The 25,546-nt window shown below is 42.9% G+C and overlaps 1 protein-coding gene across 4 annotated transcripts in view; it reads right to left on the minus strand.

The window, feature by feature from the left end:
- The window catches only part of ASAP1 (ArfGAP with SH3 domain, ankyrin repeat and PH domain 1), a 365,857-nt gene that overhangs the window by 305,132 nt on the left and 35,179 nt on the right, over positions 1-25,546 (minus strand). For all 4 annotated transcript variants that reach the window (XM_063079233.1, XM_063079232.1, XM_063079231.1 and 1 more), the window contains exon 2: positions 23,410-23,495. In XM_063079233.1, coding sequence (XP_062935303.1) covers positions 23,410-23,468 — 59 coding nt within the window. In that variant the 5' untranslated portion in view covers positions 23,469-23,495. The remainder of the gene's footprint in view (positions 1-23,409; positions 23,496-25,546) is intronic.

The following is a 25,546-nucleotide window of genomic DNA, read 5'->3' on the forward strand; positions in this document are numbered from 1 at the left end:
ATACTTCTTTTTTAGCATTAGCTAGTCTGAGTTGGGTTTCTACTAAAATTAAAAAAGCCCTGGCTTATCTTTTCCTGGGTTACAGTACCATCTTCACAGTTAGTACATGTGTTATCTTGGATAAGCTATTCACTGCCTTAGAGTCTCAGCTTCCTCAGTTGTAAAATGGACATAATAGTTCCCTAAAAGGACTGTTATAAAAAATAAATTAAATAATACACATAAAATGAGAGAAACTATTTGAAAATCACATATCTGATAGGGTCTAGTATCCAAAATATATAAATTCTTACAACCCAACAATAAAAAGTGAATAACTAATTTAAAAACTGGGCAATGGAGTTGAACAGACATTTCTTTAAAGATATACAAATGGATAATAAGCACATGAAAAGATGCTCAACATCGTTAATCATTACAGAAATGCAAATCAAAACCACAATAAAATACCATTTCATACCAACTAAAACAGTGATAATTAAAAAGATGGAAAGTAACAAGTGTTGTCAAGGATGTAGAGAAGTTGAAACCCTCATCCAGTGTTGGTAGGAATTTAAAACGGTACAACAGCTTTGGAAAACAATCTGGCAATTCCTCAAAAGGTTAAACATAGTGTTGCCATATGACCCAGCAATTCTACTCTATTACGGATTGAATGCTTGTGTCTTCCCAAAATTCCTGTGTTGAAATCCTAACCCCCAATGTGAAGGTATAAGGAGGTGTTGCCTTTGGTAGGTTAATTAAGTCATAAGGGAAGGGACCTCACACATAGGAATAGTGCCTGATATAAAAGAGACACCAGAGAGCTCTCTAATTCTTTTTTAGCCATTTGAGGATACAACCAGAAGTCAGCAGTCTACAACTAGGAAGAGGGCCTAACCAGAACCCAATCATACTGGCACCCTGATCTTGGAGTTCCAGCCTCCAGAAATATGAGAAATAAATTTCTGTTGTTTATCCGCCACTCAGTCTATGGTCATTTGTCAGCCTTAACTAAGACACACTCATAGGTAAGAGAAATGAAAACATACATCTACACAAGAACTTGTATACAAATGTTCATAGTAGCACTATTCATAAAAGTTAAAAAGTAGAAACAACCCAAATGTCCATAAACAGATAAATGAATAAACAAAATTTGGTATATCCATACAATGGAATATTATTCATCCATAAAAAAGGAACAGAGTACTGATACATGCTACAACATAGATGAAACTTGAAAACATTATGCTAAGTGAAAGAAGCCAGACACAAAAGGCCACATATCATATGATCTTATTTCTATAAAATGTCCAGAATAGGCAAACCTATAGAGACTGAAAGCAGATTGGTGGTTGAGAGGGGCTGGGGGGAGTGAGAAATGGGCAATGATTACCAATGGGCCCAGGGTTTCTTTTGGGGATTGATGAAACTGTTCGGAATTAGATGACGGTGATAGTTATACAATTTTGTAAATACACTAAAAACCACTGAACTGTACACCTTAAAGGTGTAAATTTTATGTTATGTGAATTTTATCTCAATATCAAAAATAACCACTATGTTGATGCAGGTAGAAGGTATAACTAACCTCTAATAAAAACTATAATGTCTATGATTTAGTATCTACTGTGTACAAAGCAATTTACATACATGATTTTGTTTAACTCTCACAATAACCATACAAAGTAGCTATTACTCTCCTCATGTTTAATGGAAAGAAAATTGAGGTTCAGAGAAGTTAAGTGCTAGGCCCAGGGTCCTGCAATTAGCAAGTAGGGGAGCTAAGATTGACATAAGTCTATCTGATTTCAAAGTTCAAGTCCTTTCTACTATACAACACTTTGTACAAATGGCACTCTTCTGGATGTGGCAGGGACTACTGGTCACATATCCTGTATCTAGTCTCCCTTTCTTCAGTAACAGAGCCCCGGTTTGATTTGGGGCAACAATGTGTTCCATTAAAAGACTCATTTTCTTGTCTCCCTTACAGCTGGTATGGCTGTGTGGCTAAATCCAGCCAGTGGCTTATAAGCAGAAGTGCTATGTATAACTTTTGAGAAAGAATCTTTAAAAGAGCTAACTTGGCTAGAGAAGAACCCCTGTTGTCCTTCCCCTCTTTGATCCTGCTGCCTGTAATGTGGATGTGATGGCTGACACTACAGCAGTCATTGTGGATCATGAGGCAATATGATAAGAATGGTAGAACTAGAGAGACAAAAAAGGCTTGGGTTCCTGATAACCATGGAGGCAACATCTGGCCTTGAACTATCTCCATCCATACTTTCCTCATCTGAGGGGGGGGGGGAACCCCTAAGTGATAATGTTATTTGGGTTTTTGTTTGAATGCATCTGAAATCTAATCCTAACTTATACACTGGACCTATGAAAATGCTGAACCAACTAAGAATGTATGAAAACAGTTAATCTCAGAAGTGGTCGAATTGGAAGTATTCTACCAAAGTCATTTTCCCAGCTTGTCCTCTACATTTTAGATTCTATACTTAGAGGCTTAAGGAGTCTATTGAATTATTCTGAAGACACTCACCAAGGCCTATTCTGTGGAGTTATAGAATCATTAAAAAGATTGGTCTCAATTCACCAAGTACAGGCATTACACATTTTATAAGCACTTAAATTTCATCTCAGGAATTGCTGCAGAAATACAGCCACAGAGGAGCCAACAAGCTCCCACAGGGTGGATCTCTGAAGAAGCAAATTTGTTTACACAACCCTTGCACAATTTGCTTAAGGCAGAGGAGACAGGGCAGATTCCAAACAGGAAGTAAGATAATAAAGCTCAAAGACTTCTTGGCTTTAAAATCAGTGTCTTCCCAATCTTTCCAGAGCAATCATTTAAATTCCAGAATTGTTTTTCCTGCCTAAAAGACAAATGACAGGGGCCTTTCCAAACCTGAAATAGAATCCCAGTTTTGTTGTTTATTTGTTTACATAAGATAGATGTGATATTTATCAGTGAATGTATTATTTATAACCTAAAAGCAGGTTGATACAGTATGGTTGGGTCAAGAATGGATTTTCTTTGGTTATCCTCCTTTCTCATCAGGGTTCTTCAGAATTCAAGCCACAATGATGTAAGCAAGGACAAAACATTTGGCAGAAGAAAAGATTTTTCCACACTGTTTTTTTCTGTAGCTTGATATACTTGTATCTAATTTTGTGCGCACTATGGATGGCTGGAGCTGGTAACCCAAATGTTCTTTATGAGGGCAAAAATTCTGGTTTTATTTTATATTTTGGGCAGTTGTCTGACAAAATTCAGATTACAGTCCTTTCTCCAGAACTTGGGTGGAATTTTTACCCTAGTCTTTCTTTTCTAAGAGTGTGTATGTGTATGCATGTGGACATGCACACACACACATGACCTCATCTTCTCTAGAACACAGGAACCAGGAGGATAATCATATAGATCCCTAGCCAAATTTATTTCAATAAAGTCCATGCACCAAAACCTATGCATTTTAATCACAGGTGCCCCCTCAGCTCTCACTTAACCCTTGTTTTCTCTTACCTTACACACAATTCTAACAAGTTTGGTAAGCTGGTTTCTAGGTCTTCAGCAAACTGAACAGAGCAGTTAATGCTGGGAATAGTGAGAAGGGGCTACATGGAAGGAAAAAAAATACTAACCACAAACTAGAAATTTGCAAACATACTATCCTACAAAAAGGAAATTCTAAATACATGGGCCTGCTAATAAGGGCAAACCATTCAACTCAACTGATCCCAGACTCAATAATAAGCTATATTCACAATGATGAAGCATTGTAATAAAGAAAAAGTTTGAGGTATGATGTTATATTCTAGACACCATGCTAGATGCAGATCTTTTAAAAGAGTTTCCAATCAAAAAAGCAAAAATAACATAAAATTAAAAATATTTGGTGCTCAAAGGCTTTGCAGAAAATACAACTCCCTCAAGAAAAGCAGCAATGGCAAAGCTGGACACAGAACTCAGAAGTCAAAAGGCCTGGGACCAAATCCTGGCACCACTATACAAGTTCCATGGTACTGGGCAAAAGATTATACTTAGTTTCCTCATCTCTAAAACAGGGCTAAAGACCGCAACTTCAGAGGTTGTTATGAGTATTAAATAAGCTAATACATGTGAAAGAGTACAATATCTGTGTCCAATATCTGAGATTTTACTATGTGTGTGAATCTTCACAGCTTTCCATGAAACTATTATTATAATTATTGTATTTGTCTCATGATGTCAGTCAAAATCAAAGGGTAATTTTGCCAGCAATTTCACTCCTAGGTATATACCAAACAGAAATATGTACATATGCTCACCAAAAGACACATATAATAATGTTCATATTAGTATTATGTATAATAATATATATATATAAGCTCAGCAAAAAATCTGCAGTTTCAAAGTAAAATTCTATAAGACATTGTGTGGACACAGCTATACTCCCACCCCTAGTCTTTATATTCCACATGACCTGTGATCCTGAATTTTATGCATTTTATATATATATTTATATATATATCTTTCCATTGGTTTATATATTTTATAATGTAATCTACCCTATATCTGAAATATAAAGTAAAGTATAAATGCATACATACCCACACACACAGAGAGAAGATCCGGCCCAGACCCCCTTTCACATTCTTTGATTCTCAAAAGGGGTCAACTCCCCCAGCTAGAAAATGGTCCCATATTCAGGAACCCTATGGTACCTCTGTCCCTTGAGCTTTCAGACCTCTGCCAAGGTTGACTGCAACACATTCGTATATTCATAACAGAGGCAGACTAATATCAACTGGTCTTATGTAAGGAAAAGCTAAAGAGATTAAAATAGGAAGGAAATTAATATGGTTAGCACTTATACTTAGCAGGCAAGGGACTTGGTGCTTTCAGATATTTATCTCATTTCATCCTCAACACAACCCAGACAGAATAATATTATGGAAGTTAAGAAACCTACCCACCACCACGTAGCTACTAAGCGCTTGTGTTTTTATATGACCCAGTTCTGACTCCAAGTTCACTTCTCTTTCAACCACATCATAGCCACCAGACAGGATACATTGACTCACCATGGATGTGTAATGAATTTGATCTGGGCAAAAGTTTTGGGTTCTAGTGTTTAAAATCCAGATCATTCTATTACCATCCCTAAAACTGCAAGTTTTGGAATCATGTTCCCACACAATGCAGTGTCCTCTTCAGAATGCAAGAACGCATTTGGTGAGAGTCAAGCTTCTGGTCTAGGATGGCTATCTTATTTTGCCCCACTCAGTGAATTGGCTTCATCATCATTTGGTTCCTGATGGGAAAGCAGCACAAACGTTAAAGCCAGGCTGACCCGAGCCTGAATCCTAACCTGTACCACAGTGCCTGGCTTCCATGAGAGGTGCTTGGCTTCTTTTCATACAGAGAGAATAAGAGAGCTACAATGATTTTTCCCTTAAGGTTCACAGAGTCCCCATCCACAAGGCATCCAGGGCGATCTTCAAGGCAAAATGTGGAGGCCCCCCTACAGGGATCTGCAGAGTCAGCCTTCAGATCTTCGACTAACTGAACCCATTATCAGCTGCCTTACCTCCCCCACTTCCATGTTTACTGCTGTTTCCAAACTGCTCCATATTGCTGGTCTTAGCTATGGTCTCCTTAGACAGCTGCCTTCCCTGGTGGGCACTTGGAGAGCGACAGGCAGAAAGAACCTAGGCCAATATCAGTGATGATTTACGGTTATTGACTTGCTTTTGGTCTCAGGGCTCTAACCGTTGTATTCTACAATCTTCATGCCACAATGCACCCTCCCTGGTGAATACTCTATTGGCTACTCCAGGAATGGACCATGGAGAGGGAGACCCTGAAGAACTGGCTAGGGAGAGAGGCCCCAGGGGGGGTCTGACTGGAGGTGGGGGTGGGAGAGTGTGGAGGAGGAAGAAAAGAGAAAGAAAGAGTGGGAGGGAGGGACGGAAGGAAGGAAGGAAGGAAGGACTCCGTTTCACAGGAGTAGGTTTTGAAAGGTGCACTAGAAAGCGTAGGCAAGTGGAGTCCCACCAGCAAGAAATGAAGGGCAAAGGCAGGAAGCTCCTATTACTGCCCACCTACCATTACTCAGAGCTTTACCTCTGTTATATCTCCAATTCTTACACAATCCTGAGTTATGTAAGATGGTCCCCACTTTACAGATGAGGAAATTGAGGCATAGAGAGGTTAAATACTTTGCCCATGTCTGAACAAGTAGGTCTGCGTGACTTCAAAGCCAGCACTGTCTTTCCACATCATTTGTCTACAGCTTCACCTTTGCTGCCATGCCCGAGAACCAAGCAAGCAGGAAGACACACTTATCTGAAGTCCTTGGAGGGGGAGATAATCTACCCCTGACCACCACCTCTTCAGAGACACAAACGCACGTTCACACACCACATGCAAATAGAAAAAAAGAAATTATAATCTATTTGGAATTATGGTTTTCCTTTCCGGTCCTTCAATCCAGCAAATGTGGAATCCCAGACACACATACTACAGTAATTCAGGTTGTTTTTCTCTCTCTGGCGGGGAGCTCTTCTTCAGATGATTTCAATTTGCAGGCACAGAGAGAGCCTCCTAATCATGAGGTGTGAAGACGTGGCTGCAAGGCTGGGCTTGGCTGGGCACTCCGCCCTGAGGGCCAGCGTGTCCCACTGGGTCCACATAGCCAGGCCCCCCTGGGCTCCACATTAGGGCTGCTTTTTCTTCCCTTATCTAAGGAATTCAGGCAAAGGCTGCCGAACAAGTCCCAATTATCTCAGTGATCGTGGCTACACACCAGTGTGAGACCAGTGTGGCATTTAATTTGCTGCTTAACATTTTTTTAAAAAGTCTTTTTTCCACTTTTACATCCAAGTTGACATAGTGCAAATGGTGTAAAAAGTTTTTTGAGAACCACTGAAAAGAATCAGACTGTCTTGGCATTAAAGGGACTTTGCCATCATCTTCCCCATCACAAACTTCACACACACACACACATATGTACACTTAGAATTCCTGAGCCCATGCATGATCAACAAGCAGACACTGAAGAAGGAGTCTTTTTACTAAAGATCAGTCCCTCGTTATACTCATTCGACACATACTGACAGCACCTCCTGTCTGCTGACCTCTGCAAGGTGCTACAGGTGTAAATGGGAGCAAGGCAGAGCCACAGCTCTGGGGAAGCCTATGTCAATTACAGAGTGTGCAGGTGACCTGCCAGCCCCTCTCTGTACCCTTCCCTGCCCTGCTCTGGACACCAGGGGCCTGACCTTCCCTTGACACATCTTGGGGCTCCTTGCGGGTGGGTTTAGGCAATGGGATGTGCTAAAATGCAACTGGAGGAAGAACATTTGGGGAGGGGGTGTTCCCCTTCTCTCCAGGCTCTAGCTCTCTCAGTTGCTGTCTACGGCCCTCTCCACACAGTCTCTCTGGCTCCCACTTCCCAGAGGCATCCCCTCCTCACCCCTTCAGGCCTTCAAAGGAACCTGGGGTGGCCCACTATCCCTGATGGTTTCCCTACCCCCTGCCCATACTTCTCCTGTATTAAACTCTCCTTAGTTTATCCTATTTCAAGTATGCCATCTGTTTCCTGTTGGGAACCGAACTGATACGGGGAGGCAGCCATGTAAACAGACAATTACAGTATAATGCAGAACAATAAAAGACAATATTGTTTCCCAGCAAGGTACAAGAGCTCTGGAGTCTGATAGCTTGGGTTGTGCATCCTGGCTCTACTACTTACTATCTTGGTAACCTCTTTAATCCTGTTTGCACCTCTGAAAAATAGGTTAATAGTAGTGCCTACTTAATAGGGTGGATTAAATGAGATAATACAAGTAGGGTATTTAGCAGCACATCAGGCACTTTATCAGTGCTGATGGCAGGGATTCTTAGAGTTAACTGTGTAGTTCCTTCAACAGAATGTGCACCCAATACATATCCATTGAATGACTGAAGTGCTGGGGGGAACAGGTACAGGGACATAGAGGAAGGGACAGGGCAATAGCAAAGAAGGAATTGGGAAGTGCTGCACAGAGGAGGTGATGCTCGGCTGCCCCTGGAGAAGAAGTTAGCTTGCAGGATGGCTGGCAAAGAGTGTTCCAGGCAGAAGCCACAGCAGATGCAAGTGCATGGAGGCCTGACGCACACATCAGATATGGGGTGGTGCAAACAGTTCAGTGCAGTGAGAGCAAAGGACACATGCAGGGTGTGATGAGAGCTGTGGTCAGAGGGCTAGGCAGAGGCAGCCAGGGAAGGCATTGGATGTAATGCCAAAGAGTTGGGTCTTTACTGTAAAAGCTAGGGAGGAGCTTCTAAACTAGCAGTGGACACGAACAGGTTTGATGCTGAGAAGGTTCAGTCTGGCTGCAATGTTGGCCCTGTCCTGGGCACAACATGAGCACACAGTAGGTGTTTTGCATGTGTTGAATGAATGGATGCACAGCCTCTGTTCTATACAGCAAGATCTGTCACCTCCCTGCCTCTTCCATCCAATAAACACAGCAACATTTAACATGCCACGATCCAGGCAACTTACCAGTCACGTCTCTCCACGTGTTTTCTCACCTGATCTCGTTAATATTATGCCCCATTGTGATATAATAAAAATATATATTTGGTCTTTGTCCCTGCTTCCTGGCACAGAGCTCCTAAAAACCCTTGCAATCTCCTGAGTGATAAGAATGTTTTTTGTATGCTAATGAGATGACTCATGGGACACTAAATAGCTTCAGAATGGTAGCCAGAAAGACCTCTGTGGAAGGAAGAGGGGCAGGAGATGGACTTCAATCTCCAATGGCCACTGATTTAATCAATCATGCCTACATAATGAAACCTCCATAAAAACCTCTAAACTCTAGGGAACGGGGATCAGGAGCTTCCAGGTTGGTGAGCACAGTGGTGTGGTGGGAAGGTGGCATGTCTAGAGAGGGCATGGAAACTGCACCACCACCCCTCCCCCTTACTTTGCCCCATGCATCGCTTGCATTTGACTGCTCCTAAGTTGTCCCCTTTATAATAAACCAGTAATAGTAAGTCAAGTGCTTTCCTGAGTTCTGAGAGTTGTTCTAGCAAACTATCAAACCTGAGAAAGGGGTTGTGGAAACCCCTGAATTGGTTAGGGGCTGTCTTGTGAGACTGAGCCCTTAATCTGTGGGGTCTGTGCCAACTCTGCACGGTTAATGTCAGCATTAAATTGATTGTTGGACACCTAGTTAGTATAGAAAAATTGGAGTATTGCTTGGTGTAGAAAAACCTCACACATGTGGGGTCAGAAGTGGTGTCAGAAAAAAAGTCGTCGTACTCATAAATACTCTGCTGTATATGCTGGACACCGCCCCCTCCAATTCTTGCTGTGAGGCACTCCCTGGGCCCCACTGCCAGACTCACACCAGAGGACAGTGCGCATCAGGGCAGCTCTGCTCTCACTGACTCAGCTGCTGATTCAACTGTCCCTCTGGGTGTGGCAGCTGCAGGCACTTGGGACCAGCCAGATGCCACACCAGCCCCTGGGAGGAGTGTTTCCTGGCTGGTAGCCTATATACCTGCACCTAGTGAGCTTGAGACTCGTGCATATTCCAGATCTTTCCTGGGAAATAGAAACTCTTTACAGTGGATTGGTAACTAGGAGGCTGAAAGCCCTGAAACACTAGTGGCCAACAAGGGGAGAAAGCCTACTTGAGAATGAAGCCAGCAGAGAGGACGGCAGAGCCCAGAGGACCAACTATGTGCCAGGCACAGTGCTAAACACTGTTATGAACTAGGTGGTTTCATTCTCACTGCAGCCCTGTGTGAGATCTATTATTATCCCCAGAGGAGGAAGCAGAAGCTCACAGGGGTTAGTAGCTTGTTCAAGGTCACACAGCATGGAGATGTTAGACAGGGGAGCTTCATAATGTTTATGTATGTAGTATTACAACAGAAGGAAGGACAGGCCCGGCAACCCCAGTGGCATCCCTAAATCCAGGAGGGCCTAAAGCCAGCACTAGCTTTGGACTTTTCTTTTTCTGCCACTTGCCACTGAAGGTGCCTGAATGATACAGAATAGTATCACCCCATTTCTACCAGAGAGGTAAAAGGACTTGCCCAGATCTCCCCAGCAGTCAGGGTGCCACAAGGAGGATCCAGGCCTCCTGGCTCCTTTCCTGAGCTGGTCACCTGGCCTTTGAGACACAGGTCACATTCACTAAACTCTTATTTGAACCCCTGAGTGGGGGAAGCCAGAGGCCTTGAAGATTAGATGTGCTAATGATGTGGTAAGTCAATGTCCCATACTTGCTGGGCTCTAGGTACTCTTTACAACCAAATGAGATCACAGCAATCCAAGGGTGATCAGAGCCTCAAACCAGATGGGGCACTCTGAGGTGAGATAAAATGACCTCAAGTTACCAGCAGAAAAGGTCTTCGCTGATTAAAATAAATACACAAACTACTTTCCTCTCCATGCATAAGACAGCCCTGTCAAAGGAAAGGGCAATTACATCTTTTCAGGTGCAACATCAAAGCTGTCGACTTTGCTATATAATTTACGACCTGGTCAGCAGACAAACATTCATTCTGTGTTATGCATGTCACCTTCCCTCTCCTCCTACTCAAAGAGCCCCTTTACTAGGCAGGGGGAGAAAGTGGGACATTGGGAATCAGAAGATGTGAGCTTCAGAGAGGGTGGTGCCTCTTATCATCCGGGGAAGCCTGGGCAGGTCACCCTCTCACATTTCACATCCCTCAATGGCTCCTCATTCCTGATCATTCATTCATCCAACAAACATTTATTGAGTTCTTACTAAGTACTAGGCACTGTCCTGGAATCCATGCATAGTAGTAAACAAGACTGCAATGATCCCCATCCTTCCAGGGTTATAATCTAGTGAGAAAGGCAGAGACTGAACATGAACAAAAATAAGATGGTGAGACACAGACACACACAGACACACACACACATACACACACCACGGGGAGTTGAACAAGGCTCTATGGAGGTGCATTCAGTGAAGAAGCTAGCCACTGAGCATGTTCTTACCAAGAAGAAGCATCCGGAAAAGCCCCAGGAAAGGAGAGAACAATTCTTTAAGGAACCAACGGAATTCTAGTATGGCTGAAGTGCAGACAAAGAGAGGTAATGGTAGGCCACAGTGAGGGAGAGGCAGGCCAGACCGTGGGGGCTGAGGGGTTTACCTTTCTCCGAGGACAAGGAGCCACAGGAACGGCCTCCTCAGTGTTTCCAGCCTCCCCCTGCAGCCCTTGATGCTTTCCGATCTGCTCCTGCTTCCACCTGCCTCCTGACCCTTAAATCTGCTGCTCAGCCCATCAAACTCCTGCCACCGGGAGGAAGCTGCTCTCACGGACAGGGTGCCTGACATGAGGGAGCAGAGACCCAGACACACATTTCAGAAGAGGCTGGTGGTTAAAGGTAAGAATTGGATATCCAAATCTGTTTTTGACCCAAGGAGATGAGCTGAACAAAGGAGTTGCAGGTAGGGGATGGGGAACATCAGCTGCGTCCTTCCACACAAATACCACCTGGAGCAATCCCAGAGGTGAGCAGGGACATTGCTGGCTAATGGAAGTGTGTTTGAGGTTCATTTAAAAGACCCAAAGCAGAGCAGAGACTCTTGAGATACTCGCACATGCCTACTCACCTCCCAGAGCTGGTGAATTAAGAGCCAAGCCATGGGGAACCTTAGAGTTAGGGTGGTATGTGTGAGGTCCAAAGCCACCCCTCCACAGGGAGGTGCTGGGTGTTGGGGACTCCTTTCTCAATGTTATAGGCAGTGTCCGGGGTGGGGTCTGTGCCTGAGTGTGCCTCAGCTTTTCCTACCCGTTCAATGTGGATGTTTTCTCAGTCGTCCAGTGGGTAGGGGTCTCTCAACTGGTCCCTGACTTTCCGAGGGAACTGATCCGTGAACAGATGTTTATTTGGTGCGTCTGGGGGTGGAGGGAGAGTCAGGAGCTTCCTATTCTGCTGTGGTGCTGACATCACTCTCAGAGCAGAGCCTAGAACACCCCCATACAGAAGTACAGAAGTTGACTGGAACTTGAGCCACTGGCCCCCCTGCTTCCAGTCACTTGGTTAGTGAAGTAGGCGTTGTGTTTTTGCTCCCCCAACACCCAGTACCCCTTCTTCTGGAAACTGCATTGCAAGTTCCCATTGGGGAAGCCACCCTTCCTTTGGTTCCTATGGTGCTGACCTTCAACCTCTCCCCCAGCTCTGGAGATGGTCAGGTGACATGGGCCTGGCCAATCAGAATATTCCATGCCTTGTCCACAGTGATTGGTACAGGGCTGGGCATGTGACTCAAACTGGACCAAAGGGAATCAACTCAGAGATTTTGCAAGAACTTCTAGGAAGAAAAGTTCTTTATCTGTTAAGGTTGTTAAACTGGTGGCTGCAGCACAGATGCTTCTGGAAGCCAAAATATGGGGAAGCTGAGAATAAAGCCGGCTGAGACAAAGGGGGAAAAAGATTCAGTGGCAATGCAGAGAAAAAGAGAGACCAAATCTTTGACTCCAGTGATTCCTGGGGCCAGGTTTTACCCCTGGGCCCCCCTCTTGTATAAGCAAGTAAATCCTTTTAATGCTTCAGCCAGGATTTAATGCATTCAATCCTTTTAATGCTGGGCTGGGTTTCTATCACCCTCAACTCAAACTGTAACATATTCCCTTTTGACCTCTTCTACAGCTACCACAGCCTGTCCTTAGGAGAATGGAGAAGGGTACAAGGGGACTCAGATAGTAGCCTCGGCCGACAGACCTGCCAGCACAGGGCTGAAGACTATGGAACACCGTAGACACAAAATCTAGTGAAAACTCCATTCCTAATCTCCTTACCAAACTCACACTACTTGGGAACTTCTGACAACTGTACCTCACCCTGCAGAAGCAGCTAGAAGTGTTCTTACTTCAGCCACAGTCTGTGACTCCAGAGTCTAACAGTCAATTATCCTGCTGCTGATGAAAAGGCAGAAGCGGTGAAGGGGTGTGGCGGAGCTCACCACAGCCAGTCGTGTTAATGACCTGTCTGCAGTAACTTTGTAAACCTCCATTTTCAGTTTTGTGGCTCAGCCAAAAACAGTCACTCTACACTTCAGCTTGTCAAGCACATTTCCACTTAGGAAGCAATATCATTGTTGCCATGATCATCAGTTCTCAGGAAAGCCTGTGTTGTTGTTTATGAGCACCAAACCCCAAATATCTGCAGAGAACCTCTTTCGGGAGCTTGTGGCACTATAGTAACTCTCCCAAAGTGTTCCACATTTCATTCTTTTTTATTTTTTAAACAGAAAATTGTTCTCTACTCAAATCTGTAAAATGCATTAGCTCATAGTTTCCATTTTAAACCAAAATCAAATCAACTTTAATATGGACTGGGTATCCAAGGCTGCTGTTTTCCCTAAGAGTCTCTTGGTAAGTCCTAACATTTCGGATGACCCATGAAGGAGAAATGTGAAAACAGAGACCAAGGCCCATAAGAAAAGCCCAGGTCCCATCCAGTTGCGACCACTTGTATACATATATGAGGACTGCCTTGCCTATGAGAGGATTCTACAAGTAACAGGCCTAGAATTGGCAATTTTTGTCCGTGATTGAATTAGTAGGGGCCACTGGTTTGATTTTAACAACAAAATGTATTTATTGAACATATACTATGTGCCCACCAGGCACTGGAGTAACATTAGCAGAGCAGCAGCCATACCATCAAGGTCCAGTGGAAGCTTCTGGTCTAGTAGGGGTAGCAGACATACACAAGGGAATAAACAATTCCAGATTATTACAAGTGCTTGGAAGAAAGCATCCAGGGAGCAGCCAGAGAGAATGGGAAGGGCTGGCCTGTTAGCTTAGTTGGTTAGAGCATGGTGTTATAACACCAAGGTCAAGAGTTCAGACCCCCACACTGGCCACCTGCCAAAGAGAGCGAGAGAGAGAGAGAGCGCGAGAGAGAATGGGGTGGTGAGAAAGATCTGTCTGAAGAAATAGTATCTAAGCTGAGACTCCAGGATATGAAGAACAGGGAGCTGGGGGACAGGGGCCCTGCAGGCAGAGAAACAACACGAAGCAGAGTCCTGAGACAGGACGGAGCTTGCTGAGTATGAGGAACAGAGAGGAGGCCAGTATGCTGAAGCCTATTGAGGAAATGAGGTGGGAGCATTGGGGCACAGATGGGTTTAAGCAGGGGCACAGCACGACCTCATGCAGGAGAATAATCCATGTTGAACATACTAAGTTTGAGGGGCCTGCTAGACTTCCAAAGGGCTGTATTAACTAGGCATTTGACATAATCAAGTCTGAAACTCAGAGGATAGATTCAACTGGAGATATAATTTGGAAGAAGTCAGCATAGAGACATCTTCAAAAACATTTAAATGCTGGTTGGAACAATAGGTGCCCTACTGAGAGACTAAGAGGGCAGAGTCACAAGAAGAAATACAAGCACATTTGGTGTCATGGGAGTCAAAAGAAGAAGTGATTTTAGAAGGAGGGAGTGGTCTGCTGGGGCAAAGGCTTCCTGGAGGCTGAGCTGACTTGTAGATTAACTCTAGAGCTTTGAGATTTAGAACTAGGGCTAAAGCTAGAAGGCAGATAAGGAGATGCTCATCTTAAAAGGCTTTCCTTAGTGCCTGGGGAAAATATAATAACATAGTGAGTAAAAGTGAAAATTGCAGTAACTTCCGGTAACTGAGTTCCACTTCTGCCATGTGCCAGCACTGTGGCCTTAATTTTCCAAACTTCCATGAGCTTCAGCTTGTCTTTACAATGGAAGTAACAATGCTATCTCCTCTCAAGGTTGTTGTAAGGATTAACTGTGTTAATAAATAGCCGGTGCTTAGAAGAGAGAACATGTTTGGTTCATGTTAAATGCTGAGCAAGTGTTAGCTCTTAGTATCATGCTATTGTTATAAAAATTAATGAAGCTCTGGCTCCCAACCCTACCTAATCCCAAAATTAATGCTAACTGCCAAGTGCTGGGTTTTACATGTATTGTCTCACACGGGAGATATTGTTACACCCATTTTACAGAAGAGGAACTCGCCTAGGACCACCTAGTAAGTGCCAGGGTGGAACCGGCATTCACATCAGGTCAGAAAGCCTGTGCTCTTAATCACTACTCTGCAATTCTGCCATGGGATGCCAAGATGGCTGGTTAATGTGCACTGCAGGGGGAAAAATAGCTGACTAATGCACTAATTGTGCTTCTGCTGCAACTTGCACTTCCAGGGGTAATTGTTGGTTTCAAATGGGTTCTGAGGTTGATCTGATGGTAGCGAATCATTAACTTATTAACATTAGTGTCACTAAAGTTCGTATACAACCCCCACTGCTAAATCTGACTGGCTTTTAAAAAATAAATGAATAAATAAATAAATAAAATTGGTTCTGATATGCTTATAGTTATTAGAAAACCAAATCTTGCTTTGGATTTCACAGGATTTAAGATTAATCAAGTAACAAGGTTGTTTTGGATCAGGGTTGTACAAACTGTGCTACAGGAAACCCCAGTTCCTCCCCTTGGAGAGGGTACAGTGTGGTCCCCCTCTGCATATGGAGCTCTGGCTCCCAACCCTACCTAACCCAGAATGGCTCTCCTCTCATCTGTTCTATATATAAGCACGCTCTCAAGCCTTCATTTGGAGAAACTATCCTGAGGATACAAAAGCTTGAAAAACCACAAAATGGCATTTCTCAAACTGCAACTGCATCACAATCACCTATGGTGGTTGTTAAAATACAAATTCCTTGACCTTACTACAACCTAAAGAATCAGAAACACCAGAGGGAGGGCCTGGGAATCTGCTTTTTAACTAGGTCCCAAATGACTCACATGCATATTCAAGTTTGAGAACCAGGTAAACATGATCCCTATTACTTCGCTGTCCGACATAGTGGCCACTTCTTATGGCTTATTTCAATTTAAACATAAATTCATTAAAATTAAATAAACTTTAAAAATTCGGTTTCTCAATTGCACCAGGCACATTTTAAGTACCCAATGGGCACATGTGGCTAGTGGACACCACAGACAGAACATCTCCATCATTGTAGATTGTACTATTCGAAAGTGCTGAAAACTCCCTTCCAGACTAAACACTGTAGGACTCTAAGCCCAATTGAATGATATAACTCATGTGTTTTACATCAAGGCACTAAAGTCAGTCAATACCTCCTACCATTTTTTAACTGTATTCAAGGCATAATATGCTACCTAAGGATATAGTATCACACCTACCATATTGGACTAAAATTATCTGTTTATATATTTATTTCCCCTGATATGCTCTGAGCGTCTTGAAAGCAGGAACCATGCATTACTATTTCGGTCTGTATTCCCAGCGCCTAGGGCTTAAATATATGCTTGTGAATAGTTTAATTGGGCCACACAACATAAGTGAAATATGAAGCTGACACACAAAATGTCCCTGCTAAAAGCATTCATATGGATTAGGATGGCTACTATCAAAACAGAAGATTACAAGTGTTGGCGAGGATGTGGAGAAATAGGAACTGTGCGTACTACTGGTGGGGATGTAAATTGGTGCAGCCGCTATGGAAAACATTATGGTGGTTCCTCAAAAAATTAAAAAATAGAATTGCTATATGATCCAGCAACTCCACTTCTGGGTATATACCCAAAAGAAGTAAAAGCAGGCTCTTGAAGAGATATTTGTACACCCATGATTATAGCAGCATTATTTATAATAGCCAAAATGTAGAAGTACTCAAGTGTCCATCACAGATGAATGGGTAAACAAAATGTGCCATATACATGCAATAGAATGTTATTTAGACTTAAAAAGGAAAGGCATTCTGAGACATCGGGATAAACCTTGAGGATATTATGCTAAGTGAACATTAGTAACCGAAGGACAACTGTATGATTTCACTTACATAAGGTACCAAGAGTAGTATAAAGTAGAGACAGAAAGTAAAATGGTGGTTGCCAGAGGCTGGGGAGAGGGAGGAATAGGGAGGTGTTATTTAATAGGTACAGAAGGTCAGTTTTGCAAGATAAAAACAGTTCTGGAGATGGATGGTGGTGATGGCTGCACAACAGTATGAATGTACTTAATGCCACTTAAAAATAGTTAAGATGTGCCGGCCCCGTGGCTCACTCGGGAGAGTGCGGCGCTGGTAGCGCTGAGGCCGCGGGTTCGGATCCTGTATAGGGATGGCCGGTGCGCTCACTGGCTGAGCGTGGTGCAGACCACACTGTGCCGAGGGTTGCGATCCCTTACCGGTCACACACACACACAAAAAGTTAAGATGGTACTTTTTACGTTACGTATATCTCACAGTTAAAAAAATTTTAATAAAACTTTTTAAAAAAATTAGAAAGCATTCACTAGTACCAACTACAGGAAATATATCAGTTCTGGTGGCTCTGAGCTTTGAGAAAGTGGCTTTGGAAAACCTTTGGTTCTGAATGTATCCTGCTGCACCTCAGGCAGGTGCTGAGAGCAGGAGGATGATGGAAAGACGAGACATGGAGGCACTGTCAAAGGCCTGACCTGTCATCTCACCTCTGTAGAGAAGGCTTCTGTGACAATCCCAAGCCAGAGGGACCATCTTGATTCTCTTGATTTAGAACCACGTACAGAACTCACTAATGGTTCCCCATCTAGCTGAGCACCAGAACCCCCTGGAAGGACTTCCTCCTGATTTACAACACATGATAGATAATAATAATTAGCATTTAATGAGCACCTAATATTTGCCGAGTGCTGCTCATGTGTTTCATGTGTATTATCCCACTTAATTCTCAAAACAATGCTAATATGTATGAGGACGGTTATTGTCTCCATTTTACAGATGAGAAAGCTGAGGCACAGAGAAATGAAGTCACTTCCTCAAAAATAAACCTTTCTTTTTTTATGACTTATAGCATAATCATTCTTATAACTTTAAAAAAGTGATCATTGTCATCTTTTTAATGTCTGCATTATTTTTCACTGTTTTACCTTAATTTGTGTTTCATCATGTCACCCCTAATTTGTTAATGCATAGCTCATTGTAGGGCAGGTTTTTGTCTTGTCTGCTACTGTTTACCATTTTAAATGATGCTGCAATGGACATCTTTGTGTGAAGGGTGTTTTCTATATTTGTGAAAAACTTTCCTTAGGAAAATTATGGGGAATTGTTCTGATGGTGAATGGTGCTAAACAGTGAGCAAGAGTCTTTATTGAGGGAAATGTGCTAGACAGGCCAGGCAAGCTGCTCTTCTGGGGAGGTGTTATGTGCCCTGGTATAGCCCCCACCAACAGGCCCAAACATTTACTGTGGGCCAGGTGCTCTTTCAAACATTTTATTTGATCCCACCTGTCCTGACAAAGATCCCTAAGGGGGAGGTTCAGATAAGATTCCTGGAGGCAGAGATGAGGAAACAGATCCAGGCTCACACAATCAGCAAACAGTGGAGCCAGGAGGGAACTTCAGTTTCAGCCATGAGGCTGGCTTTCTGAGCACGATGACCCCCTCCCCATCCAGCCTAAGAAACAAAACCCAACGACAATAGCAAGAAAGAGCCTTCCCCATTGATTAGGGACCGCACAAGAATATCTCTGCCAAAGCACAAGGGAAACATATGTCACTTCCCTGGCAAGAAATCTGGAAGCACTCACTCCAAGTAACATAGATTTCCTGCCCTCAGAGCACCTGCCCTTCAGATGCTGACATAAAGTGGAAAGAAGGGGAAGGCAGTAGTGTACTCAGGACCACCGCGCACCAGGCGTGTGGATGCTTTCTGTCATTATGTATATGTTTGTAATGGGTTGAACTGTGTCTTCTCCCACCACCACAATGTGGAAGTCCTAGCCCTCAGTACCCATGAATGTGACCTTATTTGGAAATAGGTTCTTTGCAGATGCAATTAAGATATAAATTAAAATGGAGGACAGTCCCTTAATCCAATACGTTTGGTGTCTTTAGAGGAGAAGAGAGACACAGGGAAAATGCCAGGAGACTGCAGACGCAGAGACTGGAGTGATATGGCTGCAAGCCAGGAATGTCAAGGATTGCTGGCAAACACCAGAAGCTAGGAAGAGGCAAGGAAGAGTTCGCCCTTAAAGGTTTCAGAGAGAGCACGACTCTGTTGACACCTTGATGTCAGACTTCTAGCCTCCAGAACTGTGAAACTACATTCCTGCTGTTTTAAGCCACGAAACACTTTGTTATGGCTGCCCTAGGAAACTAGGAATACAATATTGTGTAGTTTCTTAGTTCCACCAAGGCAGAAGCTATGTTTTGCCTTGGTATCCCAGCAGCTAGCACAGTCCCTGGCACATAGTAGTTGCTAAGGAAGTGTTTGTTGAGTGAGCAACAGATAAAAAAAAAAAAGAAGTACAAACTCAGTAAGAGGAGGAACCATGTCTTTTATCTCCACTAAAAGACTTCGGCAAATTAACTGCTCAATAAATATTTGTAAAAAGAATACATTTTTAAAAAATGAGTGAATGACAAGGCCAAGAAGGCTTTGCAATGAGTCTTATTCATTTATTTCCCCAGGATTTAGCATAGGGCCTGACACACAGTAGCTGCTTAATAAATTTTGTAGGAGTGAAGGGAGGGAGGAGACAAGACCAGGATCACAATTTCCCAGCTCTCAATTTAGGTAGAACCTTCCTTCCTTTAAGTATCTAACTCAGGAATGGCTGATGCTGTGAAATAACCCACTGAATGTTAAACAGCCTCAGTTATATTGAAAGGCCTTTCACCGTGGAACTTGCTTACTATTTTTCTAAAACACATTTCTTTTTCTTTTCCACCCAGAAATCATAAGGCTTTCCAACCCTTCCAACTATGTTAGAAATGCAGAGTTGAGAGGTCAGCCTTCTGTGTTCAGCTCTGGGGACACGTTTCCCATGCATGTGCAGCCTGCACTCCTGACCCCTGCCCTGCGGCCTAAAAGGGACATCAGCTGGGCTGAGGGAAATTCAATTTAGGCTGACAGCCGGCAGCATGATGACAGGGTGTCTGCCTTGACATTTGGAAAGGCAAAGAGAGGGAGAGGGAATCATAGAGGTTTCTCATGGGCTTGGCTTAGGAGGGTCTAAAGTTTAGGTCAGTTCGTTTCTACATATGGAGGAATACCCTGAAAATAAGACAAACCGATTTCTACAGCGGGCTCAGAACTCAATTCGGCTTCTGTTTGCTGTGCCTCCTGCCTTCCCGGAGGTATTTGGGTTAAAAAAAGGAAATGGATCTTGTTCTTTATTCCTCTGGAATTGAGCCTTCCCAGGGATGACAACTGCATTGTTGCAGGTTATGATTTCATTCATTCATTCACTCACGCATTTATTTTAAATAAGAGGTCTCTGTACCCATGTCTTGGTAAATGTAGAAAGTCTCTACTCCTGTGGTTCCCCTTCTCTTCTATTGAACTTACAAGCCCCAGCACTTGCCTGCTCCATTGAATACCAGGTAGACTCACAGTGACAAATAAGTAAAGAAAAGCTGACTCTTTCTTAGTACTGGTTAGCAGGGAACAGAGGAAACTGCTTTATATCTCTTGATGTAGCCCTCATGTGGTCAGCTCATCCACTGATGTGGGAACTTTCCCCCCATCCAAGGAGTCGGGTGAGGTGGACATCTATGTTATTATACCAGACATAGGCCTACGTGGCTGGGTTAGTTTAAGTGCCTCTCCTGTGGCCCCAGAGCACTCCACACTGAACCTAACGTGGTGATTGTTAATCTGAATGGTACTTACCTCTTTCATTTTCCTCTAGATAGAAAACCCCATGAGAGCAGGGCCATGTCTGCTGCATACACCTTGTATCCCAAGCATCCTAGCCTAGTTCCTGGCACATAAGCAATGAGCAATTGATCAATACATGTTAGGTGAATGAATGAATAAGCCAATCAATAGAAGTAAAGGTGCTAGCCTTATGTTACAGTTAAGAGTGTGGGCTTTGGACTCAAAGGTGTAGGTTTCACTCATGCTCTGCCATTTATCAGCTGCATGACACGTTTTTATTAAAGTATATGATAAATATATAAAATTGTCTATGTCGTAAGTGTACCATTCAAGGAATTTTTACACCATGAAACCAGCACCCAGAACAAGAAACAGAACATTAGGAGAACCACAGAAGCCCACCTCATGCTCCCTTCCAGTCACTATCCCCTTACTCACCCAAGGGTAAACCACAGCATCTGACAAATTACCCATCCTTTCTGACTCTTATCTTCAAATTGGGGAAAATAATACTTACCATGCAGTGAGTATAAGATTTAAAAGCTATATTGCTATGGCAGTAATGGTAGTAGAAATGGAAGTGGAAGTAGTTAGCAACAGCACCAGCAGTAGCAGAAGTAATAGTAAAAGCAATACTAGTAACAGCAATAGTAGTAGAAGTGATAGCAGCAATAGTAAAAGCAGCAGCAGTGGTAATAACAGAAGTAGTAATAGTGGTAATAGAGGCATTAGTAGTAATAGCAGAACTAGTAGTAGCAGTAGTAGAAGTAGTGGCAATGATAACAGCTAAAACATATAGCACTTATTGTGTGCCAGGCAACAACTAATGCTCAAAACAATACTTATAAGTTTGTATGAAACAGGAGAGAATAGGAAGAAACTGAGGCACAGAGGTTAAATAGCTTTTCCAAGATCACATAACTGGAGCCATGGATCCAGGATCCAAACTGCAGCAGTCTGGCTGCAGAGCCTACCCTTTCAACAGAATCCTTTGATAACTATTAGCACGGCAAAGAAGGATTTGTTCTTCAATATCTGTTCTTTTCTTCTTCTATAATAACAGCTCTCAATTTGGTAAGCACATACCCTTGCAGAATAAAGATTATGTTTCCCAACATTCTTTGCAGGTAAGTGTAGCCAGAGGACTAAATTCTGGCCAATAGAATGTAAGCAGAAGTGGCAGGTGCAACTTCCAGGAAGCATCCTTAAAGGAGTTTCTTTAAAGGGGCCTTTCTTCTTCTTGCTCCTCTACCTGCTGTCAGATGTGATGTCTGGAGCAGAGAAGCTAGAATGGACCATGAGGTGACCTTGGGAATGGAAGCCCACATGGCAGAGAAACAAGAGAGAAAAAGCCTGGGTGTCCTCATAGATTGCTGTAGCATCTCTGTACCACTTGTGTGTAAACTTTTAGGTAAGAGAGAAATATACTCTTTAAGCCAATGCTCTTGTGTGTAATTCATAGCAAAACCTAATTTTAATAGTGTACTGAGTTATTGCAGTTATAATTCATATCACCTATAAAGAAACTTGCACAATTAATGCCACTTTTTGCTGAACTCTTGACTTAAAAAAATAAACAAACATGATTTGGGGTAATCTTGTAATAGACAAACTATGAAAATAAGCATGTAAAGCCTCATTTACCCTGGAAGGAGGTTAACAGTTCCTTATCACCTCATGTCTGGATCATATCAAAAGCCTCATAGGTTGGCCTCCCTGCCTCCAGCCTCTCACTGCTCCCACCCATTCAGGACACTTTTGCTTATCTAATCATCCTTAAAAACTATTTTCATCCTAAAAATTAAAACAATTACAATGCTCTATATGCCTATTTTATGCAAGACTCTTTACTGTATACTTTTTTTTCTAATCTGCACAAAAAGTTTAAAACAAATATTATTAACACCCCTCCCGCCCCCACAGATAAGAAAACAGAAGAAACAGAGGTCACACAGCAAGTCAGTAACAAACACTCCCTCCAGCACCACACTCTTACACCACAACAACCTGCCTTCTTGGGAACGCCAGCCACAACAAGTCGACCCTGCTTCAAGTCACCCTGACTGCTTTAAGATTCTTGAACCATACAAGTTTTCTCTACCTAGTTTTTCATGGCTCTTCCTGTCCAGTCTAATTTTTATCATCCTCTAACACAAACCTCCATCCACTGAGGTCATACTTTTTAGGCTCTTTATTATGTTCCCCTATACCAGGCCTCTGTATACCTAGCTGCAAAATAGGATAAATCATACCTCTACCAAGAGGGAACATGGCGTAGAGGAAAAGGCAGGGGTCTTGAAGTCAGAGAAAACTGACTTCAAATCCAGCTGGGCAGGTTCTTTATCTGCAAAGTGAATGTAGTAATTCCTACCTGGCAGGATTGTTGGGCTGACTGAATGAAATAATGTTTCTAAAGAACCTAATACACAGTAGACTCCTACAGCACCTATGATTGTTGGTGGTGCTGTGGTGTTGCTATTCCTGACTTCTTTCTGCTCTCAGCACCCCACCAGCTTCCCTTCTGAATAAAGGTGGTAGATAATGTGATAGAAAACTTCGAAAAGTCTACAGCTCTGCAAATGCCAGAGATCTAATCTCCACTAATAGTCATGTTGATCGTGACTCTGTCAGATTCTAGTGCTTGTGTTTGATCAAATTTTCCACTTCTATCCCCCAAAAAGAATGCCTCCATGTTTCCAAGGTTGGGTTTTCTGGACAGGATGGGCTGGAGACCACTCACCGATTCCATAGTGAATCTCTTGACGAAAAACTGGAGAGCCTGGAGGCTGAAGATCTCATGTCTCAGCCGTCACATCAGAAAATTACCTAGATGGGGGGCAAGAAAAAAAATAACAAGGGTCATGCAGTAGGACTGGGCAGAAGACATTGTCTGAGACCCACATGTGATTTCATTTGAAGGCTGACACCCTTGTTAGGAATGTTCTTGTACCACAGAGTGGCTGTCCAGGAATAGGAAGGAAAACAACCAGGAAACCACTATTTCAGCTTCCCACTTTGGGGCTGATATCTCCATCATTGTATCTCTGTGCAAGTAAGTGTTCAGGAATCCTTCTTGCATTCTATTTCTAGCTCTCCACTGGAAAGCAATTTACAAGTCATTAACTTCCCTAGACCTAGGCTCCTAAACCTGAAATTAAAATGTGCTGATGGGTACAACAGACAGACAGACAGACAGACAGACAGACAGACACCTGCAGCTGTATGCCTACAGGAAGACCGAGGTATTCCCCCAGCAAAGTAAACCAGCCCCAGGAAGAAGTTACATATATATGAATATACATATTTCAGGACAGCCCCTCTGAACCTGGGAGAGGATTTTAATTAATTCATGCATACCAAAGCTTAATTAATTCTGAGTGCACAGAGAGCAGAAAGTCTGGGATAAAAGGTGTTACATAAGGGAACAGCTTCAATATTTGCAGAATGGAAAGGAAACAGAGGTAGGGGTGTGAAAACAAGATGAGCCACGGGACCTGCGTGGTCCTTCTTAGTGATCCCTAGCCCAGAGTGGCACCTCCATCTGGGGCCAGAAACTGAGAGATGCTCTTGACCCACTATCTCTCTCTCACCCCATATCAAATCCATCCCCAAATCCTGTCTACCTTACTTCCTGATGATCTCTCAACCTCCCTACCTCTTCTCCCATCTCCACTGACACAGCCCTGGATCAAGCCTCCATCATTCCCAACCAAGCCACTGCAGCTGCCTCCTAACTGATCTCCCCTCATCACCATTTCTCCCCCTGAAATTTGGCCTCTCAAGCAGAAACCAGAATAATCTTTTCCCTTTTTTACCTTTTACTAAAGAGAATTTTGTACAGGCACAAAGATGGAGAAAAGTACAGTATATCCCATGTACCCATCACCCAACCCAATCACTCTCAACTCAAACTCAATCCTACCCCATTGTCTTCTCCTCCCTGCATTATTACTGTGAAGAAAATTCCACAAATCTTATCATTTCAGCCATAAATATTACAGCATATACCTTTAAGATAAGGTCTTTTACAAAAATATAACTGTAATACCATTACCACACCTAAAAAAGATGATAACAATTCCCTGATATCATCAATACTTCCACACAGTGTTCAAATTCCTAATAGTCTCACAAATACCAAAAATGGTGTTTTGTACAACTGTTTAAAAAAAACAAATCCAAGTAAGACCCACACCTTATAATTAAATCTTTATTTTTTTTTATTTTATTGATTATGCATATTCATAGGGTACAAAGCTGACCTTCACCACGTGTGCCCAGGATGGGATGGTCAGATCGATAGTATCAGGATGCCCACTACCACAAATTGCAATTGTAGAATGAAATCTTTAAAACACAAATCTGGTCATGTCATCTCCCACTTTTCCACTCCCAGCTTAATATCTTTCAATAGCTTCTCAGTGCTTTAGGATAAAAATCCAAATCATTTAACATGGTCTGACTCTTTCCCACCTCTCCGGCCTCATCTTGTCCACTGGGCTCCCTGCTGCAGTCATGTGACATTTTTTTAGATCCTGGAACACGCTGTAGTTCTCCTGCCAAAGATCCTTTGCCCATGCCGTTCCCTCTGCTGGAAGGCTTCCTCTCTCACCCTCATTGCCTACTTAACGCCTGGACTTCCTAAAATGTTAAATCCTCAGGAAACTTTTCCTGCTCCTATCTCAGCTTTTAATCATACGCTCATTAATGTGAAGCTCGATTAACATCTGTTGATTTGATTTGCTTATAAGCTATGTGAGTACAAAGATTGTGTTTGAACTTGCTCATTGGTGTATCCCTAGCACCAACCATACAATGCCCAGCACAATATTAATAAAAATTTGTTGGATAAGTGGTCAAACTACTACTTCCTTCAA

Source organism: Cynocephalus volans, chromosome 15 (genome assembly GCF_027409185.1).
Source record: "Cynocephalus volans isolate mCynVol1 chromosome 15, mCynVol1.pri, whole genome shotgun sequence".
NCBI classification, from domain to species: Eukaryota; Metazoa; Chordata; class Mammalia; order Dermoptera; family Cynocephalidae; genus Cynocephalus; species Cynocephalus volans.